Genomic DNA, 16,431 nt, shown 5'->3' with positions numbered 1-16,431 from the left:
AATAATGTGACTGGGTGAGTTTTTATTAACAGTTCTGGTTACTACTAACTTATTCATCTCTTCAGTTTCCATTTACAGTGGGTGATTTTCAATTCAGTTAATTTCCATGTTACATTTAAAAAACTATCCAGTACCTTATCCACTACCTTCTTCAGCCTTGCTGGGGATAAAGAGTTAAGTATTACCAGCCCTTGCTCTCCAAGGACAGTCTTTAAGGAGAGGAAGTCATGGTGATTGTGGTATTAGAGCTGCTCAGTTTCACGAGCAGGCTTCCAGTATAAGTGGAGGAAAATGAGTGGGAGGCAGAATATGTGTATTTTAAAGTACATAAGCCAGAATGTGGACAGCACATGGATTGCATTTTGACTCAGTGTTATTAAATCACTTTTATCTCAGTGCTATTAAGTCTTTGCAGGTGTGGGTTGATGATGTGCTTGTGGGTAGAAAATTCCTCCTTGAAATTTCTAGTTCTGCTTTATCCAAGTTTATGTGGAAGTAGCCCAAGTTCAGCTTTGGTGGTGCTGAGATTCCATATTTTAAACTCTTGGCCTAAACCAATGGACCTTAAGTGCAGATACTTGGATTACAATTGAGCTCCATGAGACTTGGGTTTGTTCTTAGCAGCTCTTTATCTGGGTGCTGGCCAATCAAGAGGGCAGGGCAGGGGCATTTGGCCTGAGCTTTCACATTAATTAAAGGCTTTAGATGTAGACTTCTGATGGTTTGACAATATCTCCAAATACAGTCATGAAAGGCACTGGAAGGATAAAATGGATATATTCACTGTACAACTTTAAATACCACAGTTTTTAGAGCTCTGTTTTGGCATTTCTTCTTTTTCCTGGGAGCCTAGAAAAAGTGGCAGTGGTGTGGGTCTCACTGCGCCTATGAGAGGCCCTGAGAAGGTCTGTTTTCTGACTTGTAGAATAAAAGAAACGAGCCCTGCAGCGCCTGCACGTGCAGCGGTCAGTGACTGTTTTCCAGGGGAAACGGAGCACAGCGTGTTCCTCAGACACTGACAGTGTAACTGACATTTTTAGGACACTGAGCAATTCTTGTGTATGTGTGGATTGTGCCTCACAGCCCTTTTGATAAAATGTAGCCCAGGAAGCCAACTAACACGAGAAAGAAGGAACCATTGAGTCCTTGATTGCTTTCAACTACAAGTGACAATTCATGAAACCATTAAGAAGGTAATATGTTATTGGATTTAGAACTGTCAGGGTATGGGATAAGAAAAACTGTCTTCTAAACAATAAGGCTCTATTGTAAAGTGATGAACCATAATGAAAAAGAATGTGTATATACATACATACATACATACATAACTGAATCACTTTGCTGTGCAGTAGACATTAACACATTATACGTCAGCTATACTTTAGTATAGCTAAAGTGTATTCTTGCCTGGAAAATCCCATGGACAGAGGAGCCTGGTAGGCTGCAGTCCATGGGGTCGCTTAGAGTTGGACACGACTGAGTGGCTTCACTTTCACTCTTCACTTTCATGCATCGGAGAAGGAAATGGCAACCCACTCCAGTGTTCTTGCCTGGAGAATCCCAGGGACGGGGGAGCCTGGTGGGCTGCCGTCCTTGGGGTCGCATGGAGTCGGACATGACTGAAGCGACTTAGCAGCAACAGCAGCATACTTTAGTAAAGGCTTCCCCGGTAGTTCAGTGGTAAGGAATATGCCTGCCAATGCAGGAGTCGGGGATTCGATCCCTGGGTCGAGAAGCTCCCCTGTGGACAAAGAAGGGCATGACAACCCACTCCAGTATTCTTGCCTGGGAAATCCCATGGACAGAGGAGCCTGGCAGGCTATAGTCCATGGGGTCGCAAAAGATTCAAACACGACCTAGCGACCAAACAGTAAGGCATATTAATACTTCAGTAAATTAAATTTTAAAAGATTATGCTGAGCAAGAAGCCCCAAGAAAGAAAAACTGGGTTGCTTTTAGAATTGGATGGAACTGACTGCAGACTGCATCTTGAGAATGGGCAGAGTAGTCAGTGTAAAGGTATAGAGGCTTAGTATGAGTAGGATACATAGAGTGAATATGGATTTGTGGCAGCAGCTGTATACAGGAATACTCTTGTGTTGAAAAGATCTTGGCAAAGCCTAAAGTATCAGATTGTGTATTAGAGAGAGTCTGTACATCGAACATGCTGTATTCTAATACCTTACAAAGTGATGCAGTCCACAGTAGGATATTAAATTTATATATTATGTTTGTCCTGATGGAAAGACATGTGAAATGAACTGGGATTGCTCTCGTGCCTTATCCTGATCCAATGGGTAGGGAAGAAAAACAGTATCCCTCAAAACCAATTGTACTTGTTAGATGAAGTGGGCATTTTAAAAAGCATGATTCTTTTTTTTCTGGACATACCGTGCAGCTTGTGGGATCTTCATTCCCTGACCAGGGATTGAAACATGTCCCCTGCATTGGAAGTGCAGAATTTTAACCACTGGACTGCCAGGGAAGTCCATAGCATTGTTCTTAAATAGTCTTATTTCTGGGTATTTAGATGGGCTGAGATAAGAAAAGGCGTAGTACTCGACAAAAGGTGCAAATAACTTTTGGTGAAAATTTTCAGCCACATTTATAGAGACTAATGAAGATGAAAAGTAAAATTTTTCTAGACTCACATCCTTCCTTGTATATCTTAATATACTTGTTATTATATAATATGATTGGAGATATATTCAAATTAGCAAAGATGGAACTCCTACCCCCAGATTTAATGTAAGGGCTCCTTGCTAGATTTTATTTCATCAGTGGCTTTGGAAACAGTAGATTTGTATTTCTTGAGGTAGGTCAAAAGTTGCTTCTGCTCAGTACTGTGAAAAGAGATTAGACAGCACCGGATTCACAGACCAACCTACTAGTAGAAGTGTGCTTTCGTTCATTCAGAGATAAAGAATTATGAAGTCTCTCATTGTGCTTTCCATGTGGCCTTAGGAAACAAAGTCATTTTTATAATCTGGAACAGCTGGGTGTTTTTATTTGTTTGCTTTTAAACAGATTTTAGAAATTCTAATCCAGAATAGATTTTTAAAATGTCTGTTTCAAACCCCAAGAATATTGTGTAAGTTTATGAAAATAGGAGAAAAACATGAAATTTGGTTTACACATTTGTGAAGAATAGTTCATTTGTCTCCCATGATAGAACTCTTCCTGGAACAAAGAAGCTGAGTTTTTTGCTTGGTTGATGCTTTATTCCATAGTACAGAATAATACTTTATTTGACTACTTTTATCATTGTACCTGTAGCATTTGCATTACATAGATTTTCTCTTAAGTGAAGCGCTGTATTCGCTTTTAATTTGCAGCAGTTATACAATCGCATCAAAGCGTGCTGCTGCTAAGTCGCTTCAGTCATGTCCGACTCTGTGCGACCCTATAGATGTCAGCCCATCAGGCTCCCCCATCCCTGGGATTCTCCAGACAAGAACACTGGAGTGGGTTGCCATTTCCTTCTCCAATGCATGAAAGTGGAAAGTGAAAGTGAAGTCACTCAGTCGTGTCCGACTCTTATCGACCCCATGGACTGCAGCCTACCAGGCTCCTCCATCCATGGGATTTTCCAGGCAAGAGTACTGAAGTGGGTTGCCATTGCTTTCTCCGATCAAAGCATGAGTATTAAATTTGTATGTGAAATTTACCTGGGAGGGATGGCCAGTCTTGGAAGATGACACCAAGATTCAAAATACTATTAATTGAAGTAATATTTGGAAATTCAGAATTTGGTTAGATGGATGAAAGTTGAATGTAGTCAGGACCACGTGGAGACATTTTTGGACTGCAGGCAGTAGAAGTTAATTATCTTGGATTTGCACAGCCGTGATTATGAAAGTATCGCCAAATCCAGGCTGGGCAGGTGCAGGCTGGGCTCGAGCCCTTGTGCTGGCACTTACCAGCCTTGTCATCTTTGCCCGGACGCTTCACCTCTCCAAGGCCTTTTCTTTTCCATGGAATGAGGGAAAAGTCATCTATCTCAGAGTTTTGAGAGGATAGTGTCAGTCTATTTCACAGTGGCAGAATTTAAAGGGTTGAACACGGATTTATTCTTTATATTTTTTTATTGGAATATAATTGCTTTACAATATTGTATTAGTTTTTGCTGTACAACGAAGTGAATCGGCTGTTAAATATATGTATACATACATCTCCCCCTTCTTGAACCTCCCTGCCTGCCCATCTCACCTCTCTAGGTCATCACAGAGCACCAAGCTGAACTCCCTGTGCTGTACAGCAGCTTCCCACCAGCTAGCTATTTACACATGATATTGTCTATGTGTCAGCGCTACTCTCCCGATTCATTTCACCCTCCCCCTCCCCTTCTGTGTCCACATGCCTTGAACACAAATTTCTTTAGTTTCCTTTACAAGAGACAGGATATTCAGGGAGTGGAGACCACCATTTGCCCTGTCAGATTAGAGATTAGTCTTGAAGTATGTGTTGCTGGGGGGCAGGTGGGCTCAAGTGTACATGCTCTGGAGGACAAGTACTAGATTTATTAGCACATTTGAAGATGAATTGGGAGCCCTGGATTCTAGTTTGGGCTCTGTCATCATGATTGGCTTCCAGAAGAGTGTTAAAAGAGTGAATTAGCGACTAGAAAAAAGGAAGTACTTTGTAAACAAGAGAGCACCTTATAAATAAGATTTATAGAGAAAGAGCAGAAGAAGAAAAGGCACCCCCCCTTCCCTTGCCTTCTTATTTGTTCATTTATTAAGCTGCCCCTGCTCTCCATTGGGTATTTACACATGTCAGGGTCTCAGCAGGAAACAAATGGTCCACTCCAGCTAGGTGACTGAGCAGAGTTTTATTCAGGGACTGTTTACAAGGTATTAATCCAGTGTAGGCAACCAGTAAGAGCTAATGAGTGCAGTAACCAGGGGCCAGCAAGGCAAGGGAGCAGGTACAGGAGCCCAGAGAGGGCCACCTGGCAGGAGCTGTAGACTCTTGAAGGGGACACAGCATATCTGTGGGGCCCTTATAGGAAGCAAACTGGGGAAATAGATGCCCCTTTCTCATCCTCCTGCTCTGTGGTCTCTTCCTGGTGTCTCCTATGGATTAAACCCGAGAAGACTTAAGCCAAGAGAGCTGTTAATGTGAAAACCTTCCCAGCCAGCCTCCTGGGGCACCAAGCAAGATGATATAATGGAGAGAGAGGATCCCAGGGTGTGTCCGGGGCAACAGGAAAATATCTTAACCTTGGAGTTAGGTTTTGGATTCTTTTCTCCTTTCCTCTTTCCCGATTCCATTCATTCATGTGTCCTGTGTTCCACCTGTATTTGGAGTCTTCATTAGTGTGATGCCCTGGAGCTTAGTGTAGATCCCAAGAGCAGCCAGGTGTTGACTGCTCTTGCCCAACATGACTTAATTGAAAACAGCCAGCATGGCTTAGATGTCTTCTCTTTACTTTCTTGATTTTATTTGGGTGTGGGGGGAGTATATAAAAGCCTTCAGCTAGGAGAAAGCGGCCTCTTGCCTGACTCTCTTTCCTTTTCTTTTCATGTCGTTCAGTTCAGTTCAGTTCAGTCGCTCAGTCGTGTCCAACTCTTTGCGACCCCATGAACTCCAGCACGCCAGGCCTCCCTGTCCATCACTAACTCCTGGAGTTCACTCAGACTCACGTCCATTGAGTTGGTGATGCCATCCAGCCATCTCATCTTCTGTTGTCCCCGTCTCCTGCCCCCAGTCCCTCCCAGCATCAGAGCCTTTTCCAATGAGTCAACTCTTTGCATGAGGTGGCCAAAGAATTGGAGTTTCAGCTTTAGTATCAGTTCTCCCAAAGAACACCCAGGACTGATCTCCTTTAGAATGGACTGGTTGGATCTCTTTGCAGTCCAAGGGACTCTCAAGAGTCTTCTCCAACACCACAGTTCAAAAGCATCAATTCTTCGGTGCTCAGCCTTCTTCACAGTCCAACTCTCAAATCCATACATGACCACTGGAAAAACCATAGCCTTGACCAGACGGACCTTTGTTGGCAAAGTAATGTCTCTGCTTTTGAATATGCCATCTAAGTTGGTCCTAACTTTCCTTCCAAGGAGTAAGCGTCTTTTAATTTCATGGCTGCAGTCACCATCTGCAGTGATTTTGGAGCCCCCAAAAATAAAGTCTGACACTGTTTCCACTGTTTCCCCATCTATTTCCCATGAAATAGATCTATGCCATGACCTTAGTTTTCTGAATGTTGAGCTTTAAGCCAACTTTTTCACTCTGCTCTCACTTTCATCAAGAGGCTTTTTAGTTCCTCTTCACTTTTTGCCATAAGGGTGGTATCATCTGCATATCTGAGGTTATTGATATTTCTCCCAGCAATCTTGATTCCAGCTTGTGGTTCTTCCAGTCCAGCATTTCTCATGATGTACTCTGCATATAAGTTAAATAAGCAGGGTGACAATATACATCCTTGACGTACTCCTTTTCCTATTTGGAACCAGCCTATTGTTCCATGTCCAATTATAACTGTTGCTTCCTGACCTGCAAATAGGTTTCTCAAGAGGCAGGTCAGGTAACCTCACATATTAAGGTTTCTTTCTGTTTTTGGTGTGGAAGAAACTGGCAGAGGTTCTGATTTGACGATTATGTCATTAGTTGGGCCCTCAGAGCAAGGATAAGGATATCTGGGATAAGGATAATAAACAGAGAAGCAATTTGGATCTTTTTCTTCCATACTTTGAATTGCTCAGAAAAGTAAAGATACTGATTTCTTCCTATAAATTGTTGATTGCTAATGATAAACAATTTCCTAGCTTTATTTCCATTGGGGATACTTCTCTTTAGATATTACCCCCCCACCCCACCCCCACGGTAGTATTCATGGATGGAATTATATGTTCATTTTTAACTCCTTGCATTAATCTTGTTAAAATGTGTTGATCGCATTCATATTGCTATGAATATGTTTTTCATATACTTTATACTTCAAGGAATTCTGAATCACTTTATTAAAATCATATGAAAATGATAAAGGAAGTGTTAACTTAATATTTCAAGAAATTCCAGATCACTTTATTAAAGGTCATATGAAAAGGATTAAGAATTGGCGACCACAGGACTATGGGGCTAGAAGTCATCTTTGTAATTATGTGAGGCTTCTGTGTTTACCAAGACATCTGTAGTCATTTAAGAATGCTTCTATGAAAACTGTAATACTTATTTGAATTTTTCATGATTGCTTATAAAGATAGTAATGAAATCCAACCACCAGAAAAACCAAACAAAATTAGGACAGATGTCGTATTGCTAGTTTTCAGTTCTCCTTTTCCACCTTTTTTTTTTTAATGTCTTGTTGATAGGAAATGGCAGCAAGGGTACTACAATCATCTTGAGTATTATTATTATTATTATATTCTGCTTTGCTTACTATCCTAAAAACTTTTATTTTTCTCCCCACATCGTTAGGGGAGGACATTTATTATTTTGAAAATTTCAAGGAGATTTGAAAGTGAGTGAGAGATATTCAGAAATGAAGTTGCACGCCCACCAAACAACTTACGTTTTAAAAAATGAAGTTTTTAGGTTTATAGTTTCAGATTCACCGTAGAAGAAATGTGTTGTCATTCAGTGAAATGATATCATCTTTCTGTCTTTCCTCCTCCCCAATGGGCATTGTAGCTTTGTTATGAATTCTCTGCAGGCTCATGGTGACCAAAAAGGAATACTGAAAAAGGGGAAAATGAGAACACAGAAGAAAAAAATTCAGTAACAGTGAATTTCTGTGTCATAGTTAAGAGTGGGCAGAAAGAAGGAGAGTTCCTGTATCTTTCCTGAATTGAGTGATTCCTTGACATAACTCAGCCAAGCAAACCCCCTGGAAATAAATACAGTTGCTACTTGCTATCCTGAAGGATCTGGATTCTTACCTGGATACTGTGCTCTCCATGTACCCCATTTTAAAGTAAGAGAAAGTGTCTAGAAATTTTCCTGCATGTTGTCTTACTGATGTCTGAACTGCATTTGTATGAGTGCATTGTCATCTCCAGATCCAGATCCTGGCTAAACATCCCAGTCTGCTGAAAGCATTTCAGACATACTGCAGGGAAGAGAGCTTTATCAACTGTTTATTCTGTTCAAACCATGCTGCTTTCATTGTGTTTCTTATAAGATACATGGTTACAAATCACTATCAAAATTCCATGCTGAGTGGCTTCCAAAAAGGTGACAGTTGTTTATTTATTTTTTTAAACTCTGCCTCTGAGCTGGAGTCTCACTCCTCTCATCTTGCTGAGTGTTCACCCTCGGTGGCACTTCCCCCTCTGGTAATGCTGCTCTCCTGTGATGCTCCTCTCAGCAGGCCCTCAGGATGCCACATCCAAGGCCTGTTCCTGTTAATAGTGTAGTTGTCTGGAAGACTGTGAGCAGATCTCATGGTCTGATGAGCTGCTGTCGTTTCTCTTGCAGGGACAGGAGAGAGTGGCAAGAGTACATTTATCAAGCAGATGAGAATCATCCATGGGTCGGGCTACTCTGATGAAGACAAAAGGGGCTTCACCAAGCTGGTGTATCAGAACATCTTCACGGCCATGCAGGCTATGATCAGAGCCATGGACACGCTCAAGATCCCCTACAAGTACGAGCACAATAAGGTAGGCGTGGCTCCTCCTGAGAACGGCTGGCAGAGCCATCCCAGGGCGAATGGTCTCTTCACATGTCTGGGATGCACACTGTCTTTTTTAAATGGGCATTTTCCATCTCATCCTAAAATGGGGTTTTTAATAGCTCAGCACAGTTGTTTATAAATGTTTTTTCCTCCTTAAGTCTTTATAAAGTCACAGCTATAAAAGATTGGAGTTGTATTCTTAGTGGTATCAGTGAAGGACATGTCTGGATATTTGACAGTAGGTGTATGGATGTTTAAAATGTGGGGGCGTATGTTACATTAAGAAGAGAGTTTTATCAGTTCAAGACAAATTGACCCAAGTGAGGGGATTCACATGAGAAGTGGTGGCCTTGCCTCAGCCTCCCACTCTTTGTGCTTCCTTGAACAAAGAACAAAACAGCTTCAGACCATTCTGTCCAGTTTAATTTTGGATTTCGTGACTTCCTTTCAGTAGTACCACAGGCTTAATTTTATTTCAAAATAAGCCCATCTGTCACTTCCAGTAACCTTTCAAACACGTTTCCCTGCAGTTGTGTTAAAATAATGGAAAGTTCTAAAACCACTTGAGAAAGGGTTAGGGGAAAAAAATCTAAATTTTCAGCTTTTTAAAAACCAAGCAAACTTTCCCAATATTCAGCATTATTTCTTAATTGAAATAGAAAGCCAGATTTTTTTCTTCAGGTGAAAACAAATGCTGTCATTGCTTACCCTCCAAATATTATAACTACATGATCCCTAACAAGTTTGGTGCATCTGAGGGTGTCTTCAGGTTTGAGTTTATGCTGGGAGTGTCTGAGGGAAGCAGAATTGTAGAAACGTCTTCCCTTCCTGTTAATCAATCAGAATGTCTAAGGGTGGATGTAGTCTTCATTCCTTACAACATGTAGGTGCTGATCTTGCAAGTTGATAAAACCTTAACCTTTTGTTGACAAAACACTACATTTGTACCTGCAGTTGTTTGAGGACCTTCAATCAAAGCATTCATTTTCATTCTCTTAGTACTCGTGATAGTCTGCTCTTGAGGATATTTTCATATACCAGGATCAATGGGTACTAACAAGAAGTCTGCATGCCCAGTATGACTCATAAGCTGAGATGTAACTCACAAGCATGAATCATTGGTAAAATAAAGCAGTTCTCTGTACCTCCACTTCTTTTACTATTTAGAAGCTTCTAAATATACAGATCATTTTCAAATCAGGCATTTCTTTTTTTGGAGGTGGTTCCTTAAAATGAACTGGCTGTTTCTTATCTAATTGATACCTTCACACTTCATTTTCCGATGGCAGTGAGAGTCTCTCCACAAATAACAGCGAGACCTTCCACAAATAGTCCTCCCAGCTTCTCTCTCAAGAATGGAAAGATCTGAGTAGGTTCGTGGAAATATGGTACCTGAATCACAGGAAGCTGTCTGGATACGGAAGCAGTCTGACTTTAAAAGGATCAGGACATTTCCCCGTCAGAAATCTTAGTGTAGTGGGTTTCTAAAATAGGTGGCGTGCTTGTTTTGTTGCAGTTGTGAGTATTCTGTTGAAGAATTTTTTTTTTTTTTTAAATACCCTATGACTACAGTTGGTTGATAATGTGATCTGATGAATTCTGGTTATCGCATGTGTGGTGTAATTGATGTGTGTATATATGTCTTATCAATACATATATATATATATATACACACATACATAATGCCAGTCCCTGGTGGCTCAGAGGTTGAAGTGTCTGCCTTCAATGCGGGAGACCCTGGTTCAGTCCCTAGGTGGGCAAGATTCCCTGGCGAAGGAAATGGTAACCCACTCCAGTATTCTTGCCTGGAGAATCCCATGAACAGAGAAGCCTGGTAGGCTACAGTCCATGGGGTCACAAAGAGTCGGACACGACTGAGCGACTTCACTTTCTTTCTACACATTAAAGTACAATACCAACTCCTTAATTATACCTCTAAACCATTTTTCTTGGTGCTCCAGAAGACTCTTTCAAAGGGATCTTGCCTTGATGTTAGATTTTCACATGAAGACATTGTACAGTCATATAGATGTAGAAGATGATGTGAAATTTATGCCTTAATCATAGAACACATAGAAGAATGCTCAATGTATGTTATTTGAGCTCTTTTTATCACTTCTAGTTAAGTAGGCTTTATTGTGTTGGATACCATTCAGTTAAGAATCAACATCATAAAACATTACTGTAATAATACAAATTTTTCTCAGAGATCATAATTAGCCTATGAAATCTTCCCATGTCTCTTGGTTACTTAACATACTACCTAATACAGTGATATTAGAGTGTGCTGACCCCTGAATTCCTTAAAATGTTTAATTCCTTTCAGTTCATAACAAAAATCACTCTCACATTTGCTCCATTTCTCTACAACACACATGAGTTTTAAAGTATCACCCCTTGCTTCCTCCATTAACTTCCTGAGCTCTGCCCCTCCTTGCCTTTATTAAAGCTTATTAAGGAAATAATGTTGTCTGTCTCCTTGCTTTTCCACCCAGCTGCCGCTTCGTCCCGGAGTTCTTCTCTGCTCCCTATGTAGCACTAAGTGATCCCACCCCCTTTAGCAGAACCTACAGTGGAGTATTGATAATTGCCTAGCTTGTATTTGTTGTGATGATTTGGGTATTAATCTTATTTTCCTGACTAGCTTCTAGGCTCTTTGAAAGTAAATCTTGGCATTCTTTGCAAGTTCTATCTTGGCATTTTTCATTGACCCTGGCATAGTATCCTGTACACAATAGTGTATTTTAATATTTTAATGGTTAGTGTGCATTTTACTAGCAATTACTTGGAGGCCATGCCTTGTGATTTGTATTATTTTGTGACCCTAAAGATATAAAATATATAACTGATTGATTTATTAAAAAGCTTCTTTAGTCTATGGCAGCAGCATAAATAAAAACAAACATTTTCCAATATTGTCCAGCCTAATTTTGTTCTTGCTTCTGAGTTCATATATTTTGTAAAGCAAAATGTAGCTTACAAATGATGTGGCCCATTCTTAACTGAGAAATTGTTCACTGTTTTTTGTTTTTTTTTTTTTACTGTGAAATTGGTCTAGTCTAGGGGACTGTTGCGCCAAAATATTAGAATTTGTTTTGCTCCTGTGTGTTACTTCACTGAATGGAAAGTCTTACTGGTTAGTTAGGGGCTCGCACAGTGGTCAGAGGGAGTCCAGGCTGCAACCTCTGCCCAGGTGATGGCATGACATTGCAAGTCTCTTCACAGCCCTTGCTGAGTGCTCCAGGGATCTTCAGTTCCAGGGGAGCTCGTAATAAATTGAAAACTTTTACCAAAAATAGATTAATTCTTCCCTGGTTGTATTTCCACTATCCTGTTCTTGGACGTTTTTTGCCAAACAAGTAATATTTATAGGTGAGCTGGTTGGACTCAGCCCAAGTAAGAGAGCATGTTTGAGGACTTCTGAATACTTGAACTTGAGTTTATTTATTTCTAAATATTAGTTTGCCTTTTCCTTAAACACAAGTGTTAATAGTTAACGCTGAAAGGGACTAACTATTTATTGTTTAGTTAAATCAAAAGATCCATTTAAGACTCCACTGGATGCAAGGCATTCAACACTGAAATAGATTACTCTGTCATTTCTTACTTTCCAAAAGAAAGGATGTTTTCATCCCTATTATTTTATGCTTTCCTATTGAGCACAGGCATGCTCTTCTGATTATTCTTTAGTTGAGGCCTTGAAATCAGCTCAATAAAATTTCTTTGTTAACATGGCTAAGATAAGATTGAGTTACAGCTCAAGGGGGCAGATACCAAGGTTTTGAACCCTTGATTTGTGTGTGCTTCCTGTGTGTCCCTGGCAGTTGGCATTCTTGCTGCTTTGCCTGTTGTTGTTTCACACGCACGTGCCTTATTTTCTTAGTTGATTGCCGATTACCTCACAATGAGGAAGCGTCTTGTTGTCTCCCACAGCATGCCAGGAATGTTATAGGAGCTTTTGTACCCTGAACAAATTACTCTGGCTAGTGGGCTCTGGTATCCCTTTACTGTTGGCTTATGATTTCTGTGAAATCCAGGTATTCTTACAGCAGTTTTAAAGTATTGGCAGGCCTTTGCTCACGTTGCCAATCCCAGGAAGAGAAAAGAATCTGATGAGTCCTCATGCAGTGAACTCAAGATAGTTATGAGTAGAACTCAGCCATGTGCTGATGTTGGGTAGACATGGCCCTCTTCTGTTTTAGTTTCTACTGTTAGACTCGAAAGTCCTGATGACCAGGGCTCTCTTGGCACCTAGGCTGCAGCTGCCTTTGACTAGCCAGCCAGAAAGTTTCCAGGGTGGAGAGATTGAGGGGACATGTTACTGTAGTACCTCTTGTCCTCCCAGAACCTTTCTAAGAAAGGGCATGTCATAGGGAAAGGACCTGGTTAAACACATTTACAGCTTTCTGAATTTTCTCTAATCCCTGAGAAATCGAAGCTTCCAGAAGCTATTTTTCAAAAGAAAAATGTAGCCAAGATTCTGGAAGATTTGCCAACTTATTTCTGCCTGCCTTTGATCAGTTGAACAAGAAATTACTGTACTACATTTTTCAACATGGGGGAATTTTCTAAGAGACTGATTTCAATTTAATATTTGTCATCTCTATGATAAGAACATGATAAAGGCAGACCTTAATCAGTATATTTCGGTATCCCTCTGAAGAGTTGTCAGTCAGTGTTCTTTGCTTGCAAGCAACAGAAGCCAACACCAGCATTTAATTAATTTAAGTAGAAAAAGAATTGATGGGCCTATGAGGTCACTCAGAGAATTGAAGAGAAGCAAAAGGACCAACTCCTGGAAACCAGGACAGGTCTGTGGAACTCATGGGAGAAGCATGAACTCTGACCATTTTCAGTCTTTGTCACCCCACTCAGGATTCAAATTCCTGGGAAAACTTGCTGGATTCATCCAGCCAGGCTTCTGTGCTAGCTGTCTGGACTAGGCTGGGCAATTTGATTGACAGTCCCTGAGGGAAATCTGGGTACAGTTAGTAGAAGAGGAATGATGCTGGCACAAATCACAGTTAACCACTGCAAAAATCATGCCACCAATTTAAAAAATACAGTGACACACGGATTCTCCATCAGTGCAGGCTCTCCAGTTGCGCTCCACATTTACTAAGCCTGTTGTAGGATGTGGGGGAAGTAAAGGAGTTAGCGGCATAGCAACACTTATAAGTGAGTAACTGAGCTTGGGCCCACACACTGAATAACTGCATAACCTTGGGATTGTCACATTTCCTCCCTACACATGAATTTCTTTACTCTCTTTAGCCTGAATGTCCTCATCTGTGTTATGGTACAGATGATAATAGGATTATATGAAGGGCTTAATAGATAATCTATGTGAAAGTGTCTTGCAAATGATAAAAAGAATAGTTTGTCAACTATTATAAGATGAATTGGTTATCATGGAGAGAATGAATGCTACTCATCTTCCATCTTTATTAAGACTAAAGCAAACTGAAAATAATTTAAACAGTACAACCAGATTTAGGAGGTATCTAAAGAAAACTTTCCTCAGAGTGACAGTCATTGAAATGGGATACCAAGGGAGGTACAGAAATCTCCTTATCTGGATGTGTTCAAAAATAGAATGTATTTTTAACATGTGAAATACTTTAAGGCAATTTTGCTGAAATAAGACCAGGGATGGACTAGACAACCTCTCAAATGCTTTCCAACACAAATTTTTTTTTTTTTTTCTATGCTGATTCTCTGATTCCAGGACTTTAGCAAAGAGATGAACTGTTGTTAAAGTTACTTTATTATAATTTAAAGCTCCTACCTTTTTTGGACATTGTCCATTCCAAAGTACTATGAAAATTTAAGGGAACAAAAAAAGACAATTAAAAACAGATTTGTTTTGATAGTGGTCTGTAGTGAAATGGAGATTTTTCTTTCTTTGAATCTCAGTCCTGTGCTGCTGCTGCTGCCAAGTCACTTCAGTCGTGTCTGACTCTGTGCAACCCAATAGATGGCAGCCCACCAGGGTCCTCTGTCCCTGGGATTCTCCAGGAAAGGATACTGGAGTGGGTTGCCATTTCCTTCTCCAGTGCATGCATGCGTGCTAAGTCACTTCAGTTGTGTCCGACTCTGTGCGACCCTAATGGACAGCAGCCCACCAGGCTCCTCTGTCCACATGATTCTCTAGACAAGAATACTGGAGGGGGTCGCCATTTCCTTCTCCACTCAGTCCCATAAGTGATTATAATATTTGTATCTATCTAAGTTTTTTTTTTAACAGTGTTCAAAGTTCAAAATCACATGCAGGTTTTGTGGGTATTAGTAGTGATAGTTATTTTAATTGGGTCGTTGGCTACTGGCCACCAAAGACAGCCTGTAATTTTTCACAGGGCAACTGTCAACTCCTGCATCTACAAATTTTTGAGAGTTTTCTTTCTGATAAAGAGTGTAAAGGAATCTGGAGACTTTTCATGGCCAACTTGATCTGTCAACCACATTTTTTTTCTGAGGCTCATTTACCACTTTTTCATTTCTCTCTAAGGACTCATGTTGGGGAGTTGATCAACATGGATTCTCTACTACCTATATCTGCTTTCAAAATCCCTTTGTATACCTTCACTTTTAATATCTTGCAAATAAGTCCTAGCCAAATTTTTTCCTCACTCTGTCCTTGTTCCACTGTAGTTCCTTATTCATTTTACACCCATGGCAGTCATATAAAAATAGAAAATGAATATGAGATTTTGTAATTCCCCCTTCCTTGGCCAAAATTAATCCGTAATCCCAAGGCATGCCATATCATTTATGCAGGATGAGTTATCTTGAGCTCATGTTCATCAGAGGAGAACTCTGAAGCAAAGAAAGACTTGAGCAATAGACTGAGGCTGATTTCTTTTCTTATTTTGGTAATTTTTGTATACAGAAAGGTGCACACATCATTCGTGTTGTTCATGTGTTTTTTCCATATGAACACATTTGCATACAGATCTGTTCATCCAGATTAACATGACCAGAAATTCAGAAGCCTCCTCAGGCTTTCTTCAAAATATGCCCAACCCCCAAGGGGGACTACTATTCTGCCTTCTAATAACATAGATTAGTTTTGTTAGTTTTTGAACTTTTTATGAATGGAAGCATACAGTATAGACTCCTTTGTGTCTGGTTTGTTTAACCCAACATTACATTTGTGGAATTCTCATTGGTGTTTAATAGCAATGCCCCATAGAACTTTATGAAAGTGGTTTATGTCTGTGCTGTACAGTATGGTAGCTGTTAGCCACATGTGACATTTGAGCCCATGAAACGTGGCCAGTGTGACTTAGGTACTAAATTTTTACTTCACTTAATCTTTTAAATTTATTTTTACACATGACTAATGGCTACTGTATCAGATAGCACAGTTGTATAATATTCCATTTTATGAATATACTACAGTTGCTTACATATCCTATCATAGAAATTTGTTGGAGTTTCTCGCTATTATAAATAATGCCATTATAAACATTCCTGTACCTGTCTTTTGGTGAACATAAGCATGTGTTTCTTATCTGTGAGAGTTCTCTTTGCCCTGTATCCTTGGCAACACTTGGTATTACTATTCTGGTGACTGTATAGTGGTGTCACATTGTTGTATTTCTTTGATAAGTAGACATGTTGAGCAACTTTTTTATATATTTATCAGCCATTTGGTTATCTTTTTAAAAATACTTTATACCTTTTTCTTTCCTATTGGACTGTCTGATTTCTTATTTTGTAGGAGTTCTCCATACATTAAGGAATCTCAGTTGAGTAAATGTATTTCAAATATTGTCACTACCTTGTGGCTTTTTATTTTCTTCATAGTT

At 40.1% G+C, this 16,431-nt stretch overlaps 1 protein-coding gene across 1 annotated transcript in view; it reads left to right on the top strand.

Moving 5' to 3' along the window:
- The window catches only part of GNAQ (G protein subunit alpha q), a 313,040-nt gene that overhangs the window by 95,760 nt on the left and 200,849 nt on the right, over positions 1-16,431 (top strand). The window contains exon 2 of the mRNA XM_027549519.1: positions 8,422-8,606. Coding sequence (XP_027405320.1) covers positions 8,422-8,606 — 185 coding nt within the window. The remainder of the gene's footprint in view (positions 1-8,421; positions 8,607-16,431) is intronic.

Source organism: Bos indicus x Bos taurus, chromosome 8 (genome assembly GCF_003369695.1).
Source record: "Bos indicus x Bos taurus breed Angus x Brahman F1 hybrid chromosome 8, Bos_hybrid_MaternalHap_v2.0, whole genome shotgun sequence".
Classification (NCBI taxonomy): domain Eukaryota; kingdom Metazoa; phylum Chordata; class Mammalia; order Artiodactyla; family Bovidae; genus Bos; species Bos indicus x Bos taurus.
The sequence above is the reverse complement of the archived record's forward strand: the minus strand, read 5'-3'. Positions and strand labels throughout refer to the sequence as shown.